This window comes from Oryzias latipes, chromosome 20, assembly GCF_002234675.1.
Source record: "Oryzias latipes chromosome 20, ASM223467v1".
In the NCBI taxonomy this organism is placed as follows: Eukaryota; Metazoa; Chordata; class Actinopteri; order Beloniformes; family Adrianichthyidae; genus Oryzias; species Oryzias latipes.
In genome coordinates, this window is record NC_019878.2 from 22,168,113 (window position 1) to 22,191,302 (window position 23,190).

The 23,190-nt window shown below is 42.5% G+C and overlaps 1 protein-coding gene and 1 long non-coding RNA gene across 2 annotated transcripts in view; one reads left to right on the forward strand and one right to left on the reverse strand.

Moving 5' to 3' along the window:
- Positions 1–23,190, reverse strand: part of cdh7 (cadherin 7) — a 174,371-nt gene that overhangs the window by 18,231 nt on the left and 132,950 nt on the right. The window contains exon 10 of the mRNA XM_023950079.1: positions 11,011–11,128. Coding sequence (XP_023805847.1) covers positions 11,011–11,128 — 118 coding nt within the window. The remainder of the gene's footprint in view (positions 1–11,010; positions 11,129–23,190) is intronic.
- Positions 7,118–7,497, forward strand: LOC105356703. The gene is made up of 2 exons (XR_002872346.1): positions 7,118–7,162; positions 7,250–7,497. It is a non-coding gene; the product is annotated as an uncharacterized LOC105356703 (long non-coding RNA).

The window sequence follows — 23,190 nt, forward strand, 5'->3', positions numbered from 1 at the left end:
GTGCGATCTCGTTCCATGAGCAGCGTGAGGAGAACAATGCACCACCATTTGTCAGAGCGCTTTGAGATAGAAATGTACACTCAAACTGAGCAGTCACTATATGAAAATGTTTATTTTTTTGTGTTTCTTTGTTTATCTGAAAGAAATTCTGATTATTTTCACTGCTCAAAGGAAAAATGCAAATTCACCAGGGAAGAAATTCAAAAAAACAGGTTGATGGGTTATTATTCTGCACAGTTATGGGTTGAAAAACAACAATCTTGAAATGTTTAAACATGCCAAACACATTCTGGTCCTAAATATTAAACATGTGCTGCTGTAAATAATCTGTGATACGTGGAAGGTTCTGTTCAACATTTCTTTTTTTTTTATCAATATCCCTACACAGCGGTCAAAGTTCATATTGATTTACAATAATTTAATCATGTGGAAATAAATCTGGGGAAATGGGCAAAGATACAGCCAAAGAAAAGAAAAGAAAACATGATTGAGATCAGATTTAGAGTGAAAAGTTTGATTTTGCTGCTTTTTTGCACCAACATTCTGAATTCACGTGTGCACAAAAGAAGTGCTTTGCTTTGTTCAGAGAACAAAATGGTTTTGTGTATTTATTTGTTTTGACCGTCCAGCTACTGCTGGATATAAAGGTATCAGCATGATAGAGACATACTAAGGAAAGCTAATGGTTAAGACTAAACACGGGGGTCAATACCTCATTTAATCTTCCAGACTGTATGAGACAAAGACAACTTTTATACACATTGTATGTACTGTTATGTACAAAACATGTTCAGCGTTTACTTTGAAACTATAGTTTTGCCATTTCTCTTTTACTTGTGGAGAAAAAAAAAGATTAACTATTAGGACTGGAAAACTGTTTCTAATTAAGATTTCTGGCATGATCTTCAGCGAATATTTTGAAATTTGCTGACGGCAAAATAAAACAATTGATTCAAAAATATTTTGTTCAAAATTTCAGTTTGAAAAGTTATTTGCTTAAAACAAAGAGAGAAGTATATTTTTTACTTCAGTTTCCAAACTGCAATCAGAACTTTACAGTCATTGTCTAAACCAGTGTTTTTCAACCTTTTTTGAGCCACGGCACACTTTAACCCTGACAAAAATCCCAAGGCACACCAGGATCCAAAAAAAAAAGAGCAGAAATTCATGGTCTGTATTGATCGATTCCCCCCCCCCCCCCCCCCCCCGCACGGAATCTCACGTGGATTTTTGTGATAATTGTGGCAGAAAAAGCAGGAAGTTGCGGCATTTTTTTTCTAAGAGATGAACCACCTCTAGCTGGTATTTTTGTTAGAACTGAGCGACTTTATCAGCAGAATTAAGAACAAGGAAGTGAAGACTAAAAGACCAAGTGCATCACAGCAGACAACACACAAGTGATGTCAGCAAAAACTGAACAGTCCATCATTCCAGTCCAACGTGTGGAAACACTTTGATGTTCCATTTGTATTTGATGTGGAAAAACAACAGTGGACTGAACCTTAGGAAACTAAAATGTGAATAGATTTGTCATTAATTCTTGTTTACTTGTTTGTTTGGACACATTTTTAATTTACACTTTGATTATCTTGCAAGAAAAACAAGACATTTCCAGATTCCTTGTTTCAGTACTCAGGTATTTAAGTGCTGAGTACTGAACAGGTTGAATTTTTGGCTAAAGATGTCCTGGATTGATTTTGTGAATCGGTTGTCAACCCAAAATCAAGTTATGAATGGAATTGTTGATAAAACGAATGGTCACACCCCTAGTAAAGCTGATGCTGCAGACTGTTTCCAATGCAGACAGTTCATCATGAATTGATTTGATCTCACTGATGTTTTGTGAACTCTCTTCTTTTTTTATTTTATTTACAAATGAGGTTTGAATTTCTCTTGTGGTTGTTTAAGTAAATGTATTTAAAAATCATGTGTGATAACGGTGTCTTCCAAAACAAGCAACGGTCCCCCCAGCTAAAGTCTTCTGGGGGCGGATCTGCTTGGGCCTTTTAGTGGTTTGTGAGATCTGAAAGTGGTGACATTCAGGGAAGAATTGAGACTTTAGTTCTGCTACATTTTATAATTGTTGACTTAAGGTGTTGGTATAAACTTATATAAATATTTGTATACATAATATAAAAATATATTTTTATACCAGCACCTTAAGTCAACAATATTTTTTGTTTGCTTTTAAGCTCTTTTTGCATTGCCCTCCCCACTGTCATGGTGCCTCTGTCAGACTCCTCCCCCCTCTCCTCTCCGCTTGGTTCCTGATTATCCCCAGCTGCTTCCACTCACCTCATCATCACACCTGCCTTCTTAAGGAGCTCCAGGATCTTCATTCAACGCCAGTCCGTTGCCCCTGATGGTGCATATTTGGCCTCACGTCAAGTTCATGCTTTGTTGCCTTGCCTTAAGCCAAGTAGTTAACTTATGCTGTCTTACCTGTCTCCAGGAAACCTCAGCCACGAGTGGTCACCCACAGCAGCCGTAATCCGGACTCCTCTACTGGTCTGTTCCCTCCATCCTCACCACGAGCCTCTGCCGAACCAGCTGCCTCACGAAACGGACCCACGCTGCCGACTCCAGACCCGAACGAGCAGTTCCACCAGTGACGCCACGAGCCGCAGTTACATTCTCGGACCTCCAGTAACAGTTACCTACCTGTCTGGCCATCATATTAAATCTACCTTCTCGCCAAGACATCTCTGTCCTGTGTCTCATTCCGGGTTTCAGCATCTGGGTCTCAGTCGTTCTATAGTCATGACAGAACGGACTGGCCATAATCCCGACCCAGCTGACCCGGAGGGACTCAGATTAGCCGTATCCCAGCAAGGCATATTGCTTGGTCGCCAGGCCGACGCCCTATCCCAGATGGCCGCGGCCCAACAGGACCTTTTTCATCGCCTGGACGGTTTGACACAGACATTGAACAATTTAACCGGACATTTTTCCCATGTTCCAACAGATACGGCTCAAGCTATGGCTAACTCGGCTACTTCCGTTTCCGGATCACCCTCCGCTCACGAAAACATCCGGCTGCAACCGGAACCATTTACTGGTGACGTCGAAGCCTGCGGAGGATTCCTCCTCCAATGCGAGCTGATTTACCAACAAGCCCCCCGTCATTATCAGTCGGATCACAGTAAAATATCACTGATCGTCAACTCTCTACGCAATAAAGCCCTCCAGTGGGCCCAGGCTTTCCTCTCCTCCAATCCCATAAGCCACCTCACTTATGAACGTTTCCTCAGAGAGTTCCAGTTAATTTTCGACCAACCACGTAAACAGGACGAAGCAACCCGTCGGTTACTCGCGCTCAGGCAGCGTAACCGCTCGGTGAGTGAACACGTTATAGATTTCCGTATTCTGGCGGTCGAGGCAGGCTGGCCCGACGCAGCTTTGAAGGGGATCTTTTACCAGTCTTTAAATGAACAAATTAAGGATCATCTGTGTTCTCAACCCGAAGCCCGGTCATTTGAGGAACTGGTTTCTGCGGCACTCCGCTCTGATGTTCGCCTGCGGGAGCGTCAAAGGGAACGAGGGCCCGTTTTCCAGCGTGCCGCAACCACTACATCCTCCAACTTCTCACACGCTGTTCACGCCACCCCTCTCGACTCCTTCAGCCCCTCTAGACCTCCAGACGAGCCTATGCAGGTTGGACACTCTCGACTGTCTGAAGAGGAACGCCGCAGACGGCGCATGGAGGGGGCCTGTTTCTATTGCGGAGCAAAGGGCCACATTGTCATCTCCTGCCCGCTTCGTTTAAACACCCGAACCCCTCGCTAGGAGACAGGCTGCGAGGGGTAACAAACATCTACCTGGCCGGTAATAATTTTTTACTAATCCCTGTCAAGTTAAGTCAAGATCTCCATGTGCATGAGTTACGGGCCCTGGTCGACTCCGGGGCCGAGCAGAGTTTAATTGACCAGCAACTTGTTAATGATCTGTCGATTCCCACAGAACCCCTGGAGACCCCCATCGAGGCTTCCGGTTTAGGCGGTCAACTCTTATCCCGCATCACCCACCGCACCAAACCCATCCTGCTCATTACTTCAGGCAACCATCGTGAGTCTATCCGTTTCCTCATCACCAAGTCCATCCATACTCCCATAGTACTCGGGTTTTCCTGGCTAAAACTGCATAATCCTCAGTTTAATTGGGCTCAAGGGACTATAATCCAGTGGAGCCCATATTGCCTTGCTAATTGTCTTCTCTCTGCTCTCCCTTCCGTCACTTCTCCTAACGCTGAGTGTCATAGCCAAGTCGATTTGTCCAACATTCCTCGTTGTTATCATGATTTAAAAGCAGTATTTTGCAAAACCAAAGCTAGTGCTCTCCCACCTCATAGACCTTATGATTGCGCCATAAACCTGTTGCCAGGCGCTCCATTGCCCAAGGGTCATTTGTTTAATCTATCTGGACCAGAAAAGACAGCCATGGAGAACTACGTACAGGAAGCCCTCGCCCTGGGGCACATCCGACCCTCCTCCTCCCCCGTGGGAGCAGGCTTTTTCTTTGTGCAGAAAAAAGACAAGTCCCTCCGACCATGCATTGATTATCGCGAACTAAATCAAATCACCGTAAAAGACAAATACTCACTGCCATTAATCACCTCTGTTTTTGATTCCGTCCAGAAGGCCCGCATATTCACTAAGTTAGATCTCCGCAATGCCTACCATTTGGTCCGAATTAAGGAAGGGGACGAGTGGAAAACTGCCTTTAACACCCCGTTAGGGCATTACGAATATTTAGTAATGCCTTTCGGCCTCACCAACGCCCCGGCAGTTTTCCAAAGGCTAGTTAACGATGTCCTTCGGGACTTCATTAATCGATTCGTCTTTGTCTATTTGGACGATATTCTTGTCTACTCCCACGATCTGGCTCAACACGAGCATCACGTTCGCCTGGTGTTGGAGAGACTATTGGAAAATCAGCTTTTCGTTAAGCATGAAAAGTGCGAATTTCATTCCCCCACTGTACAGTTTCTCGGGTACATTATCGAGGCTGGCTGCATACGCCCTGATCCATCCAAAATAGAAGCTGTTACCAACTGGGAACCTCCAACCAGCCGTAAGAAGCTACAGCAATTCCTGGGCTTTGCTAACTTTTACAGACGCTTCATACGCAATTACAGCAGTATTGCTTCTCCCCTTACACGCCTCACTTCCATAAAGCATCCCTTTGTCTGGTCCAACGAAGCCCAACAGGCCTTCGACAGGTTAAAGAAACTGTTTGTCTCTGCCCCGATCCTCATCCAACCTGACCCCTCACGGCAATTTATCGTTGAGGTCGATGCCTCTGACTCAGGGGTGGGCGCTGTCCTCTCACAGAAGGAGGGGAGTTCTGGAAAACTCAAACCTTGTGCGTTTTTCTCTCGCAAGCTGTCCCCTTCTGAGCAGAATTACGACGTTGGCAACCGGGAACTCTTAGCCATCAAACTTGCCCTGGAGGAGTGGCGTCACTGGTTGGAGGGAGCCGAGCAGCCTTTCATCGTCTGGACGGACCATAAAAACCTGGCATACCTACGCTCCGCGAAAAGACTCAACTCCAGGCAAGCTCGTTGGTGTCTTTTCTTTGACCGGTTTCACTTCACCATAACCTACAGACCAGGCTCCCGCAACATCAAACCCGATGCCCTCTCCAGGAAATACAGTCCGTCTGAGAACACTCTATCATCTATCCTCCCTTCATCCTGCATCATAGGAAGTGTCACCTGGGATATCGAGGCCAAGGTTCTTCAAGCCCTGGAAGGGGACTCTGACCATCCACCCGCTCCCAGGGGCACACTGTTTGTACCCGCTCATCTCCGCTCCGAAGTCATCACTTGGGGTCACGCGTCTCGTCTGGCGTGCCATGGGGGGGGTCCACCGTACCCTCCATTTACTTCGTAAGAGGTTTTATTGGCCGTCTATGGAGAAGGACATTAGGGAGTATATCTCGGCGTGCACCACCTGCGCCCGATCCAAGACGTCCTCCTCGGCTCCGGCGGGGTTGCTCCACCCACTTCCTACGCCCAGCCGGCCCTGGTCCCACTTGGCAATGGACTTTGTCACCGGGTTACCCCCATCAGCAGGTAACACCGTCATACTCACAGTCATAGATCGATTTTCCAAGATGGCCCACTTCATTCCGCTCCCTCAACTACCCACTGCCACCGAAACTGCTGATATCATGACCAAGCAGGTTTTCCGTCACCATGGCTACCATCCTCAGTCCAACGGCCAAGCGGAGAGAGCGAACCAGGAACTGGAGGCAGCTCTCCGCTGCTTGGCGGCACAGAACCAGCAGGACTGGTCCCAATATCTCGTGTGGATTGAGTATGCCCATAATGCTCATCCCTCCACTGCCACTGGGCTCTCTCCCTTTGAGGCCGCTCTCGGGTACTCACCACCTCTGTTTCCGTCACAGGAACTGGACTTGGCGGTGCCTTCCGTGCAACATCACATCCAGCGGTGCCAACGCATCTGGGCACAGGCTAAGGCTGCTCTCCTCCGCACCAAGGAGAGCAACTGCCGCATCGCCAACCGTCACAGGGTGGTGGGACCCGAGTACCAACCTGGCCAAAGGGTCTGGCTCTCCACACGTAATATCCCCATCCAAGCCACCTCCAAGAAACTGGCTCCACGATTCATCGGACCTTATGTCATAGAGAAACTCATCAACCCCACCTGCGTCCGACTCCGTCTTCCCAAGGCTCTGAAGGTTCACCCGTCATTTCATGTTTCCCAGATCAAGCCAGTTCTGGACAGTCCTCTGTGCCCGCCGTCCGCTTCCCCGCCACCCGCCCGGCTCATCGACGGTGCTCCGGCTTACGACGTCAATCGGATCCTGGATGTCCGCCGTCGGGGTCGCGGATTCCAGTTCCTGGTCGACTGGGTGGGTTACGGGCCGGAGGAGCGCTCCTGGATTTCCCGCTCTCTCATTTTGGACCCCTCGCTCATTGAGGATTTCTACCGGGCCCACCCGGATCGCCGCCCTTGACCGCCTGGAGGCGGTCGTTGAGGGGGGGGTACTGTCATGGTGCCTCTGTCAGACTCCTCCCCCCTCTCCTCTCCGCTTGGTTCCTGATTATCCCCAGCTGCTTCCACTCACCTCATCATCACACCTGCCTTCTTAAGGAGCTCCAGGATCTTCATTCAACGCCAGTCCGTTGCCCCTGATGGTGCATATTTGGCCTCACGTCAAGTTCATGCTTTGTTGCCTTGCCTTAAGCCAAGTAGTTAACTTATGCTGTCTTACCTGTCTCCAGGAAACCTCAGCCACGAGTGGTCACCCACAGCAGCCGTAATCCGGACTCCTCTACTGGTCTGTTCCCTCCATCCTCACCACGAGCCTCTGCCGAACCAGCTGCCTCACGAAACGGACCCACGCTGCCGACTCCAGACCCGAACGAGCAGTTCCACCAGTGACGCCACGAGCCGCAGTTACATTCTCGGACCTCCAGTAACAGTTACCTACCTGTCTGGCCATCATATTAAATCTACCTTCTCGCCAAGACATCTCTGTCCTGTGTCTCATTCCGGGTTTCAGCATCTGGGTCTCAGTCGTTCTATAGTCATGACACCCACTTTCCTAATCACACATAGTTTTACTCTGGAACCATTTACTGGAGACACAATATCTTGCAAGTCATCTTGTTTGCTTTTCTTTTTCTTATTTGCAATGTCAGTCTTTTTTGTATGTGTGCTTATGAATTTCCTATCAGTTATTTGTGACTTGAGGAAAATATGCAGTGAAGCCTTTCTTTATCCAGTTAAGTTCATTTCTTTAATCCTTGTTTACCTCCCCGCTCATCTGCAGTGACAAGAAATTCTTGATTTGAGACAAACAGTGTTTTTTAGGGGTTTACGGCTGCACTCCAAAAATCATTATTTTTGCATAAAAAGTGTGCTTTCTGACAGCCTCCTCCTTTTTTTCCCCCATAAATCTGTGTTCAAAGAAGAAGCAGTAGCTCTTTCGTGTCCTTCGTGCTGGTTTAATAGGAGCAAACCTGTCTTCCACCTCATTTAACATTACCTACATCCTGCTGTCTTTGCAACCACAACACAGCTAAGCAACCACTCCATGCAAATAAAACAAAGGTTGATGCTCGTAGAGGTAATCTATAGTGCAAAGTGAACGCTCTTCACTGCACCCTATTTTTCAGCTAATATCAGTCAAATCTCCCAGGATAGTTAACGTTAAAAGTCAGGTACTGACAGTTTACCACTTTGTTGGCAAATCTTCCAAATGATGTTACCGTGAACGCTAGGAAGAATTTTTTTCCCCCCTCCAAATGCCAAATTTGAATTGTGCTAAAATCCAACAGGAGCAGGACCTGACTCCAACTGACGGGAGGACAATTAGAGTTAATCAAAAAGGCATTCAACCCCTGCAGAATCTGAATGACAACGGCAGCAGCGTGATAGGCTGTCACTTCACCGGCATAGGTGGGCAAAGAGGTGGCAGCAGTATTATAATCCTGTCCTGGAGATTGATGCAATGCTGCAGAAACTATTTTCAGTAATGTTTTGTTTACATAAACTAAAGTTTCATTTTTTCTCTTTCTAATGTAAATAGAGGCACTTAAGACATTCAGACCGGGCTGCTTGTCATCTATGAATCATTTTCTCATCTGCATTTGTCCGCATGTAGTTAATATCAGGTAAGAACTACCTGACTTCCACAAAGCCATCAGAAGCTGTCTCCCAGCCAAGTGGCTCTTAATCTGCTGAGAGGTTAGCTCAAACATCCATTTCTGCCACGAGGAACACGTGTCTGCACTCAGGCGGATTACTCTGGCTGCTGCCACCGCCGCTCCTTCAGGAAGGTAACAGCTTCAGTCGAGCTCCCACACACCAGCAAAATACTCCACACACAGCGCCAACTCACAGAGTCTGTCAGCTCTGCTCTGCTTTTTTTTTTAAAGCTGTGGGGTTTCAAGAGCAGTTCTTTTGAGTCTTTAAAGCTGCATGCAAATTACAATAAGATTTTTTTTTTTTCTGTGCCGGCAGCTGAGATTCTTTATTTCATGACAATTTTGATGTGGGTGGGAGGAAGGCACTTTTCATGGTTTGGGTTATATTGTGGAGCACCAAACCTGTGGGTTGTGATACAGGCTGGGTTTTTACTCACTGAGGGTTTGCGTTGACTAAAAAAGTTCCACCGTGAAAAGACTAGACGCCAAAAAGATTGCCTGGATTACGCTGAGTACTTTGAAATGTTTTCTGGAAAAGTCTGCATGAGAAGATGGTACAAAGAAAAAAAAAAGGGCAATTTTACATGTAAATACCTGGTGAAACAGAGGTTGAGAGGTTTAAAGACAAAGCCTCACTTAGCAAAAGATCACTTGACACCAATAGTTGCTTGGAATTACCCTGAATTTGAATGGGATCCATGTTCAGCAAGTTTTGAGTAGATATTTGGTTAAAACTCATGTAATTGTTGGTTCACAATTGTGAAATACTTGTGCGACATTTGCATGCAAGAGATATTTTAACATCTTTTAGAGTTCCAGTGACAAGCCTGAGACCTCAGTCTGTCTTTACAGGTGGATACGGCCTATCTGGGGTCGTAGACCACTCAGTGATCCCGTAGAGCAAAAAAGTTCATGCAAATCTTTTGACATGCATACTGCAGGCGACAGGTCATAGGGAACACTAAAAGAACACATAAGGGTAAGTAAAGGTGGAGTACTTAAGATGCAGGCCTGACATACAGATTTTTCCTTTTTTTGAACCCCCACAAACCTTGCGCAAGGGGCCCATTAGTGCTGTTCCCCTCATTAGCGACTCCAGACCTCGAGGGCCAGTGCGTCTGCACGATTTCCAAAAATATCCAAGTCCTACTCATGACTTAGAATAGAATAACCACTCGTGTGGTTAAGGTGTGTCCAGACAGTTAGAACATGCCAGAGCAGAAAAACGTGCAAATGTGGGAATGCGGCCCTAGAGGCCTAGAGTTGCCCATTCTTTGACGAAAGTGTGGCATAAGGATATTATTCACGTATGACCAATTTTCATCCATCCAATATGTGCAAAATGTACATTTTTTTTCTCTTTAGAAGGGAAAAAGTCACACTTAACCTGTATTTGATTATATACTGAAATATCAGTTCTAGTCCACGCAGTTCGTGCTTTATCCTAATTTATTTTTCAAATTATAAACTGCTTTACTTTTGAGTCTTTTATCAATCTCTATGCTCCCTTCATGCATGCAGTTGTGCAGATGCACTTTTTTGTAACAAGTTCCATGGCCATGTGTGTGTGCAATTTTATTTAGATATGTTTTATATATATATAGATATATATATGCGATATCTAATGTTAAATAAAAATGTCTTTCAAACATTCCTTGAGCTGCAAGTATTTCTTTGGGGAAAATATAGAAATAGTAGAAATTTAAAAATAATTGCTTAATTTTATTAATGGTAGTTCATATATTTATAAATATCACCTATTAATTAAATGTATAGTAACAACAAAAAAAGAGTAAGATACACAAAGAAACGTCACCAACATTCACTTAGGTTTTGTGATTAGATGCAATGGTAATAATGGGAGTGGAATTTACAATCTAGGCGAGTATTGCCAGTAAAAATTCCTTGTGTATTTCTCATGAACAATGAGTGGTTCCAATAAGTAAATAATACTTTAAAAAAAGCCTGAGTAAAAATACTAGCACTTTGTGTGCGTCAAAAGTTTCCTAGCTATTTTTAGGTAAATACCACTCCAACTGTCTTTCAGTTCTGAATCTGTTATGTCTTGAATTATTTGTCAATGAAACAACAATAAAAAAATCCTGTTTACTGCAATACGTCCAAAAAAACTCTTTTCTGACAGTCTGAATCATTTATATCAGTGATATCAAACTTCTTAGTTATAAAGAAAATAATGATGTTAATGAAAAGGGAGATCCTAAAATATTTTTTTCTTGTTTCTTAGAAAAACACAAGTTGGAATAATTAGGTCTCAGGAGTGCGATAATCGACCAGGGAGTAACACATGTCTATAGGAGGAAGGGTTGCAGTACCTTTGTTATCTCGTAGAGTGAAGTTGAGGTTGGTGGCGACGGGCTCGGCCAGGGCATAGTAAAAGCGATGGCCGTTGGGAGGTTCATCTTTATCCACCGCACTGATGGTCTGGATCATCTGACGACAAGAACCAAAAAACAAAAAAGGGCACAATCGAGATCAGTTAGCTGGCTGATCTTTATCTGAACTGGCTGATTAGGTGTTAACTGAAGCTGTAAATTGTTTTATGTGGGCATGCATTTAGTAGCTGCTCTCCCTCCTAAAATCAGCTTGAAGAAAGCATTGTCATCAAGCCTTTTGTAAATGCGTTTCTCTTCACTCTGTCATAGATTTTTACCCATGGAGGCATAAATCTTAAAAGCTCAAGCAGCAGCGGGAGTGAATTGGAGAAATCCAGCTCAATCCTGACTGATGGAAAGAGGTTTGTTTTTATAATGTTTGGCTGCGGTTTTGTGTCATTCATCTCCTGAAATACAGTAAGTGCTTATTTGGCAAGAGCTAGGCAACCTCTTAAGGATGAAGCCTTTTCTTTAGAGAAGTTATTTCTCCAAAAAGAATCATTGTACATAGATTATTTCTTTTTCATTGCCACTCCCTAGACCACAGCGGTGGGTTAAAATTAACCCTCTGATTGTTAGGAAAATAGAATTATCTTTTTCTAAGTCTAGTTAGAAATCTGTCTTTCTCTGTTTTCTGTAAGGCTATAAATTCATTTTACTCTTAAGCCAATTGTTTATGCACTTGTGATGTTCTACAATATATGCATTTCATGTTTTTTTCCCACTTCAGAACATATTTACTTACATATTTTTAAACTGTGGCTCAACCTGAGAATTTTTAGACACATTTTCATTTCCAATTCAATAAAGCTGGAAGGCGAGTCAGCCTGAGCTAACAAGCGTTCACACCTGAACAAGTGGGGGCTCCAACCAGGACACATTGCTAATTGCTTTTTGTTAGTTTTTTTCAGATTGAAAATGGTGCAGATTTACTGCTGTTAGATTTAAGAAGCTGATCCTTCTTTCAAATAAAACAACTGACCATCAGTTATTTAGGTCAAAACAGCTCAATGGACTGTTTATGTATACACGTGTTTGTGTGTTTGAAGATTGAACAAAAAAACAAACATTTTTACCTTTGAAAAGAACAAATAGCTTCGATTGAATCAACCCTCGTATTATGTAAAAAAAAAAAAAAAAAAACATTGATTATGCTGCGGGTCATTTTGGACCATGCTGTGAAACTTCACTATTTAAACCAACAACAACTTTACTTTAGTCAGACAACTCTTGCAGTAAAGAGGATTTTTTCCATGTTTCTTTTAGTTTGGCATAAGGCTCTGTTCAGATACATAAAACAAAGATCTTCATAGAAAATTTTGGGTATTAAACTACCCCTAACGGAGCTCACAGGTGGAAGCCTGGGAGGAGGGTGGGGTGATGAACACAGAGCTCGCGGAAATGGAAGAAGAGGATTTGACCGCAACTGGACTTAAGTAGGACGCTGAACAGTTGAGTTGATTAGACTAAACCGCCTGCAGGAAGGAGTAACCAGGTGAACGCACTGCTCGAGTTGCCTGCCCGAAATACTCCCAGGGTCGTTCACTTTGGATTAAACATTTAGAAAAGTGGCATTGCAGTAAAACATATTTTTTTTCACCTTTCAGCGTATTCCTTTAGCAGTAGCAAATCAGCTTTCACTGATTTGCACAGGTGGTTTGGCACCAGATGCCCTTCCTGACACAACCTTGTGTTTTGTCCGGGCTGTGGACTGGCAGAGGAGGACCCAGACTTGGGCCCCCTTGAGGCTAAATAGTGGAGAAAGCTCATTGTGGCACCTGGGAAGTGAACCCTGAGTTCCCATGTGCTAGTCCAATGTATTTAAAATATAAACTGGCATTCTGATGGCAAAAATGTATTTCCTATTACCAACGACAAACTTTCCAACACTTTATACCAAGTTTATCATGATACACGTCACCAAACTACACATTTCCTATGAGAAGGCTTCAAACAACAAGACCCAGAAAACACATTTTCCCAACATCTTCACATCACCCAAAATCTGATTAATCTACAGACTTTGCATATTTCAACATCTCTGACACCTTTATACCTTCTGAAGTTTAGCATGTCATGAAAAATAAATACCAGCTCAGGTTGGCCCAGTGGATGTTGTTACACTAATGCTGTCCAAAAAAACAAAAACAAAACAAAAAACTCGTATGCGATGCAGTCAGGCATGTCTGCTTCATAATTTAGAATGAAAAGGACTCACAATAGGAACTACTCTTGCTTCAGGCGACACAGGACAAGCAGTCATATCTATGAGTTGAACAAGCAAATGCTGTTTATTTTTGCCCCAATTTATTTTTGCATGTTTTCCTAGCACTAAGGAGCATTTTTACTTTCTTTATTATATAACAGTAACACTGCAAGTCAAACGGTTTATGTTTGCCACCGAGCTCTGCTGGAAATCAAGTTCTCCTCAGCAACAAAGGCTTTAATTTCAGCATCTTACTGTAGAATGAATAAAGGGAAAAATCTCACAGTGTACATACTGCACACAAGAGGCACATCACACACCAAGATGCCGTATGGACGACAAATGATAACCACCTCCATGGCCATCAAAGTGGGTGTTAGTGCAGCAGTGTCCTTATAAATTTAGATCAAATCTACTTAGTCCTTTGTAGGCAGTCTAGTAGCTCAACCCTGCGATAACTCTCAACCATGAAACTCAGAAGCTGTTCACACTAAATTATCACATTTTTCAGACCTAAACAGCTACATAACAACAAAAAGACAAAGGACTTGGTATGAGGAAGAGAGAAAAAAAGAATTATTAGTTAGGAAACTTGGGTTATCAGTTGTCAGCTGTGATTAAACGCTGCTGGTTACAAGCTGTCAGGCATTAAGAATTTGTGTAGGTGGAAACAAGGTCTTGCCAATTATTAAAAGTGGCAGACTGGGTGAAAATTCATGAGGATTGTGTGTTTTAGTTTTTTAAGGAAAATAAAATGGTTTCATCAGCAAAAGCATGAAATGCTCTATGCAGATGCTCCTTGTTTACAGTTCAGTGCTGCAGAGCAAGAGGGAGTTTAGAGGGGGGGGGCATGATACAAAAAAAGTTTACCTTCTCCTGCTGAGGAGTATTTGTGATGTTTGCCCCAAACAGGCGGGATAGACATTCACATCAGGATCAGATCAGGGGCAATCAGACGTGACAAAGCAAGTAAACATGAAGTGAATGACTATCACCAAAGCTGCCATTGATCCCAGGATCATAAAATCTCACGTCTCTCACTCTGTTATGGAAATTTCCTGTCTGATAGAAAGCTTTTTTTTTTGTAGTTCTCATACCAACAATGAATTCTATACATAATTTCATGCCTTTGATGTCCTTTGAGCATAGCAGGTGGATTCGCAGCTTATCTCAAGGAAGGTTTCCATTTTCCATTTCTCACTCCAGCTCAGGAAAAGGACTGTAAATCATCCCTAAATCAAACACTTTGTAATGTATAATGCCTTTCATTAGTGTTGCTCTGATGCAAGGCGTTCCAGCAAACCTTTGGCAGGGAATCCTCTAATGGGTTGAGTAGGAGATAGGAGGAGAGAGGCATGGCTATAGACATAAATTCTCGCTGAAAGACATTAACGGCGGTAGCAGACTGGTGCCTGTCGCAGGCGGCGACTGAGGAGGCCTATGAATCACTGAGGTAAAGGTTTCTTGAGTGTGCACTTGGCTCAATGTCAGATCAAAAAGAGATATTATAGGATAAAGGTGTCAGCTTGTCACATAGGAAAATTTTGCGTACAACCAAAGACTGGTTTGTCATGGTTAACCACATTTGATGGAAACAACTCTCATCTGTGTGCATTTGTACAAACAACTGCATGACAGCAGCTCATCAATAAACAAGCCAATCAACCAATAAATAAACAAACTGACCAATCTACCTTACTTATGCATCAATCGACCATTTAAACCATGAATCAACCAATGACCATCAACCAACTGACCAGCCAACCAATGCATCTATTATGAATCCTATAGGAGGGAACTCAGGAGCGGGAACAACTCGAACAAAAATGTACTAAGAATCAAAAACCACAAGAACGGTCTGCAATGAAATACACAGGATACTGCAACATGACACTGCAACATGGGGTGAACCATTGCATCAATCAAGAAAGGAAGCAACTAAACAACTATTCAACCAATTAATACAATCATTTATCAACAAACTCATAAAATCATAAATTAACATTAAAAAAGTGACAGTTTTAAATATTACAAGATTTGACACACAGCAGGTTAATAGTCTGGACCCACGTATTTTAAAAGATTGAACAGGATTACAAGTTTTCTCATGAGACCTGCAGTGACCTTTTTGAGTTACTGCTCAAAATATTTGAGGTCAACAAATTTTCTTGTGAAAGTTGTTAGATGTGTCCTAAATCTTTTACCTTGAACTGCTCTCAATCATATCCTTTTTTTAAATCTACGTATTTGTGTGAAATGGGCTCCCTGCATTTGATCCATCCCCTGGCGGAGCAGTCAGCTGTAGTAACAGCCACACTTGAGAAACATTTGTTGGTTAAATTCTCTAATCCAACTCTCATGCAGGGTGACAACCTAAACAGCCTCAATTTATCTCTCTCAGGACAGACAGACACTCCACCACAAGTCCAATAAGCTTGTTTATATATATATATATATATATATATATATATATATATATATATATATATATATATATATATATATATATATATATATATAAATATGTATATAAATAAATAAAACAATGGTACTGGAGACAATTACCATTTTCATGTGTGGGGGCCCTTGGGCAAGACCCTTAACGCTGCTGCCTCACGAGTGCGGCTCGTCTGCAGCTCACCGCTCCCAGAGGGGATGGATTTACACACCTAGGTGTGTGACAGAAAGTGGGACTTTCTTTCTTTTTCTTTCTTAACAAACGCCCCTTTCACCCTTCCACGGGTGGTTTCTCCTCCAAGCTCGGGTCCTCTACCAGAGGCCTGGGAGCTTGAGGGTCCTGCGCAGTATCTTAGCTGTTCCTAGCACTTCGCTTTTCTGGACTGAGAGGTCTGAGGTCTTTCCAGGTATCTGTTGTAGCCACTCCTCCAGCTTGGGGGTTACTGCCCCGAGTGCTCCAATTACCACAGGCACCACTGTCACCTTCACTTTCCAGGCTTTCTCCAGTTCTTCTCTGAGTCCCTGGTAATTGTACAGTTTCTCATGTTCCTTCTTCCTGATGTTCCCATCGCTTGGCACTGCCACATCCACCACAACGGCTTTCCTCTGTTCTTTGTCCACCGCTACAATGTGTGGTTGGTTCACCATTACCATCCTATCAGTCTGGATCTGGAAGTCCCACAGGAGGTTTCCAGTCCATATTCTGTACACATGTTCCTGTATATTATTCCAGCCACTTGGTTGTGGCACTCCATGTATGCTTTTCCTGCCAGCATCTTACACCCTGCAGTTATGTGCTGGATTGTGCACAGCCTCTTTGCACAGCCTACACTTTGGGTCTTGTCTGGTGTGGTAGATCTGAGCCTCTATTGCTCTGGTACTCAGGGCTTGTTCCTGAGCTGCCAGGATGAGTGCTTCAGTGCTGTCCTGTAGGCCAGCCCTTTCTAGCCATTGGTAGGACTTCTTGATATCAGCCACTTCAGTTATGGTCCTGCGGTACATCCCATGCAGGGGTTTGTCCTCCCATGAGGATTTGTCCTCCAGCAATGTATCCTCTGTTCTCCATTGCCTGAGACATTCACTGAGCACACTGTCAGTCGGGGCCTTGAGCTTGATGTACTCATGGATCTTGGATGTTTCATCCTTGATAGTAGTAGATCCTGGTGGTGTGGATCAGGAATCCAGGGTTTGATTCCCAGAGGGGAATGAGCAATGGTAATGGGGCAATTACCATTTCAATGGCGAGCAATTAACATCACCCAGTGAGGGCCCTTGGGCAAGTCCCTTAACGCTGCTCCCTCCCGAGCGCGGCTCTTCTGCAGCTCACCGCTCCCCCAGGGGATGGGCCAAATGCAGAAAACAAATTTCGCACACCTAGGTGTGTGACAGAAAGTGGGACTTTCTTTCTTTCTTTCATAGCCTCCATAGTCTTGTTGATTATTTGGCTGAGGGGGTTCAGACCTATGCAGAACAGCAGTGGGGGCAGAACATCACCTTGGTATACCCACATTTGATGGACACTTGTGCAAGTGGCTTCCCATTGGCTTCAAAGCAGGATTCTGTTCAGGGAGGTTGCTATGTTCTTTTCTCAGAGAGACCAGCCACTGGGCATTGCTGTTATGTGCTGTCTCTTTCTCCCATATACTTTTCCAGTACTGTTCAGTTTCTAGCCTTGGTGGGTCTGATCGGCTGTTTTGACCTTGCCACTGAGCGTACACTTTCGCAGGTTGAGTTGCAAACAGCCTGTTTATCCGTCTGGCTTCATGTCTCTTGTGTACCTCTTTAGGCGGCTGCTCAAGGCTAGGAGCCTTTGTTTGGCAGTTTCCAGTGCTTCAGGTATGGGCATCTGGCTGTATCTCTTAGGTACTTGCTTTCTCATTGTACCTCTTTGAGCCTCTGTCATCTCTCTCTCTCTCTCTCTCTCTCTCTCTCCATTTATCTCTCTATCCATCTATATATCTATATATATCTATATATATATATCTATCTATATATATGTATATATATATATATATATATATATATATGTATATCTATCTATCTATCTATCTATCTATCTATCTATCTATCTATCTATCTATCTATCTATATATATATATATATATATACATATATATATATATATATAGAAATATAGATGTATATATATATAACAACTCTAGTGATCAGTGACCTCTACCACTAAAAACCTAATGTTCAGATGAAACAATAATTGGTCTTTCAAGCAAAAGACGAAGTTTTTACTGAACAAAATAAAAATTCAAAAAACCTGCTATTTTAATTATAGGTATAACACTTTAGTCAAGTTTGGTCCAAATTTTCTTCTGTTACATTTAGTTTGACTTAATTTGTGTCTAATCTGCACATTTTATACTATAAAGTTGAGCAATATGATGACTGACACCACATTACACCTAAAATATGAGACAATAACTTTTATTGTCAAAATAAGAGCGCTGGAATCCATATAATCTCATACTTTGGTGTAAGTTTGTTAACAAAGGTGAGTTGATAGCAAGTGAAAGTTAACACATCCTGTAGTGTAAATATTATTCGTAGCAAAAGCTTCATTTTGAGGCTGCAGCGACAGACATGCACAAACAGCTTAAATATAGCAAGAGTGGGTGTGAGACAACAAACCTTTGAGAATGAAGCGTTAGATGTTAGCAGGTCATTTAAACTAAAACTTTCATAAATTGTGTTTTTCTTTCAATGAGTTTAAAAAAGAGTTTGCTTAGAACAAATAAAATCATTTATGTGAATGCAGCTAATGGAATTAGTTGATGTGTTTGTTTTATGAACCAAAGAAGGTTTGCAGAGAAGCTTGTTAACAAATAACATTTTCCAAATGGTTTTCTTTACCTCTCTGCAAGCTTAAAAAATACATTAATCTTAAACTTGGGAGCTAATGCAGCCAGACTAACAGATGACCATCTGAGCGACACTCACATGTAGCAAACATCGCAGTGCATTCTCAGCTCTGGTCCTCTTTGACTGATTATAAGACCCTGAATGAGATCTAAATGACTCACTCTACAGGTGAGAGCTTCTTCTTTAAGCTGCCTGAGGCCTCTTTGGGCAGATGACTCACACAATCAGACCCAGCCAGCCACTTCAAAGTTGAACGGAGAGCATAAATGAGAATTGCGTCAAAAAAAAAAAAAAAAAAGGTGGCACTGGTTGCCACGGCGACGTGACAGCTGTCACCAGGGGTTGAGTTGACGGAGGAAGCGGTGGGCATGCTGTTTTCACACCCCTCACCCGGCGCTGCCTCCTGTGACACCGACGCCCCAAACATCACCCACATGTGACACCCATACTTTCTTGAATCCATCACACACCCATCGCTGCCACACACACACTCAAATGTTAGCGATCAATAAGAGACATCTTTCATCTTCTTCTCTCCATGAGGCACCTCCTTCTTTTGCAGAATGTCACGATTGTGTTTGTTGATCCCCACCACCGAGGCCAACGCACCTCCTGCTGATAACAAAGATTACATTTGCCCCGTGTTCTGTGTTTTTATTAAACATAAACTACACTGCCATACGCTAATGTTTTCCGTGGCCCCCTCCCAGTGTCGTGACATATATGTTTTCATCTCCTGCCAGTATGCAACACCTTTAATAAACTGATAATTTGCATGGCAGCTGGAGGCGTGAAGACATTTTCTCTTGTTCGGGTCTGATGTGACAGTCGAGGCTCTTTAGTAATTAAGGAATGAAAGAGCAGAAATAAACAAAAAGGGCTCGAAAAATCCAAAGATCCAGGTGTAAATTTGAATTTGAACTTAAAATAAGTGTAATTATTTGAATACACTATAATTTTTTTTATAGTTAGAACAAATCGTGAAGCCATAAGAACTGTAAAAAGCCTCCATCTCTCAGAAAGACTGACAGATCTTTATTACAAATCTTAAAAGTATATAAAGACTGAAAAAAAGTTAAAAGACTAATTTGACATTCTTATTAGTGAAAAAAAATCTACTAATTAAACTAGTAAAGTTTGTCTCTTCAATAGATTTGTTGGGAAAGGTTGTGATCTCCTGCGATATTAAGGGTAAAATAAGTATGAGATAATGTCATTATCAGATATTAAAGACCCACTCTAATGAAAATTGTGTTTTTTTGTAGCATTTTTCTAATGATGGATGACATATATAAAGAAAACTAAGATGAATTCAAAATGTTGTGAATCATGAGTAGACGAAAAAAACGCTGTTTGAAAAAGCTGGTGGGTGTGACGTAGGACCAACAGCAACAAGCTACCAGCCCCTGCTCTGCTCCATTCTGATGCATCCACATGTAGACAAATGGATCCATGTACGTCTTTGTTTTCCTCGTCTGAGCTGGGGTCTGGTTCAGAACTGTACGATATTGCTCGCATTATTTGCGGCACCTTCAATGTTAGGTTGGAGGTGTGAGGGAGGGGCTGTAAGCTAGCAGGGTAGCATGTAAACAAAGGGATGATGGGAAACGGGAGCAGGCTAATGGCCCCACCCACAACACATTTGGCTAAAAAATCGCATAATTATAATTAAAAGACCACTGGGAAAGCTTTGAAAAAAGATCAAAAGAGGATCGCAGTGGGGTTCAATAAATTTGATTTTTTTTTTAATAATTCAAATTTTAATAATAAATTAGACCAATACAGGTTTCAAACATTTAAAAAAACCTCATTTCAAATAACCTTTATTAGTTTATTGTGAATATAATTGCATATTAAGGCTCCAATCCTACTCCAAAAGGGATATTAATACTTATTTTAAGAAATATTGAACCAAAAACAAGTGTATACACATTTCATTTTAAGGTAAATGTAAAATGTGTTTCTATCACTTACCTGCAGGAAAATGAAAGCACTGTTTGTCTCCAAAATGACTTCACATTTAGAAAGCACATTTAAATGAATCCCAGCTAATTATGTTACTGAAGATTTAGGAGACTGTTTACAGAAATGTCATTTAACAAACTAAAATATTTAACTTGAAATGCCTGTATTTCTAAGCTGTTTGTTCTTCATACATGTCTTTGCAAGTAATTTAAAAATTGTCAGTCATTGTGTTCAATTCAAACAAGTCTAATTCAGATTTGAGTGAATAAACTAAACTGTATTGGTTTTTAAGTATTTTAGGGAGTTGCTATGGCAGCAGGAACCAGAACAGACGGCAGTACTTCTGCGTTGGTGTTTTCTATCTTGCTGTCAGTCCATGTGTTGTCAGTTTTTATGAAATATCTGACGCTTGCTAGTTCCTAATAATAAATCTTTTTTTCAAAAAATTGAGTTTAGTAAAACATTTGTTTTTATATCTAAAAGCATTGAAAACACAACCAAGCTTTCCTTCAGCATTTCCCAGTTGACGCTACTGTGGATTTCTGATGTCATTACATTTTTTTACAGTTTAATCGGGGACCATCATGTATCAAATAAAAACTAATGTTTTTACCTCACAGCAGCAAATGTCTGATTCTACACTGAAAACTATCAGCTTTTGACAAATAATACCTGTGAGTATGTTGTCCTAAAACCAGTATTGGTTTCCTGTGTCTTTGTCTAATTTTTAGATATGTATTTTCTGAGAATCTGAGAAATTTGGTTTGTTTCTGTTTCATGTTCACAGATGAATGATGCATGATGCTAACCAGGCTGCTAGCCGTTAAGCGGGGTTTATTGTCTTGCCCAAAGTCACTTTGATTCATGACGGGAACTGGACCTGAGATTGTCCGATCATTGAAGACTGCTTTGCCTTTGTCTCCTGTCTTTTTATTGAGTCTCTAAACCAACAACAAGGATACACTCACCACAGTGCTCTACATCTTTCTCTTCATTCTTGCTGACACTACCACACATCACACCTAATACCTGCTTGCACAAGCCTCTTCCCCTCTTTCCCACACTCTGTTGACCTTAAAGGCCCGTACACACCGGGACGAATATTCGCCAGGCGTTATTCGCCAACGTTTTTCGCCACGTTTTTTGTGTTCACACCCAGGCAATTATCGCTGACGATGAGCCGAGCGACCATGCAATTTCATTCCCTGACATTAGATGGCGCTTAATGTAAAACAGAAATACTCCTGTACACAAGGTGGCGCTGCGCAACTTTACGCTTCTTAAAGTCGCTTTACACTCAGAAGAAGAGAGCAGGTATTTTCGCGCTTGTCAGAATCATACCACGAAAACATGAATATTTCAAGCATCAGTAGCTCCAACTGGTGCTTGGTTCGGGGATATTTTAGAATGTTCGTCATTATTTCTTCGCGGCTGTGTAGATGCTACTCGGCGTCTATCTTCTTCGCTGGTATGTGTGCTCAGCAAGGCAGTTTTGTGTTTGAGCGCCCCCAAGTTGTGTTTTACTGTAACTTCAGAGGCTCCAGACACGTGTGCAAAAGCGCCGTTCTCATTGGTTGAATAGATCTCGACGCGACGCGTCAAAAAAAAAAAAACGAACCCGAGGCGTTTTTTTTTTTTTTTGACGCTTTGACGCGTGGCGTTTTTTCGCGTCAGTGTGCACACTCTCATTGGTGCCCTTTGTTTAGTCACGAGGCGTTAAACGTCGGCGAAAATCCGTCCCGGTTTGTACGGGCCTTAAGTCCTCCACTTTCTTCACCTCTGTTCCCTGTAACCTCACCTTTCCACTTAAGTTCCTCTAACTGTGTTTCCATTGACTATGAAATTGCGCAAAATTGGATTAAATACATAAATAATTGTTGAATCCAAAGCTCCTCTGTAAAATCACCAACCACTACTTCCCAAAATCGTCTTATCCATCGCTGCTCCCATGTGTAAGGAGCTTGCCACTCCGTGACCTGAATGAGACACCGACGTCTCCTTTGATAGATGATGAGCGCTAGTGCCGTGGCAGAAATTTTATGTATCTGCTGTAAATCAAAGTATTGTTCACATCCATGTTTTTGAATGACTTCTCGTGTGAGTTGGTTTGTGTTTATTCGGGTAATTATGATTTGATGGAAATAGTGTAATTTCTACATTTTTATGGCATTTCTAGAAATTTGATAAAGTTGTGCGCATATGTGTCATGGAAACGCAGCCATTTACACACAGATAATCTGTCTTGCTACAACTGACCTTCATTTTTCTCTTTTCCACAGCAAACCTCCACCTCTCTAGGTGGTCCTCCACCTGATCCCTGCTCTCACTACAATGTCATCTGCAAACATCATGATCCACAGAGATTCCTGTCTAACCTCAACTGTCAGTCTGTCCATCCATGAGCTCAAAGCTGATCCTTGGTGCAAGTCCCACTTCGACCTGGATGTTCTCTGTCACACCTGCAGAACATCTCACCACTGTATTCCAGCTCTTATCCATGGCCTAAACAACTCCAGACTTTCTGTCACAACTTTCTGTCACTCCAGACATAATAAACTTTCTCTAGATCTGCTAAGACACAATGACCCCCGACCTTCTCTGATCTTCTCCAGAAGCATCCT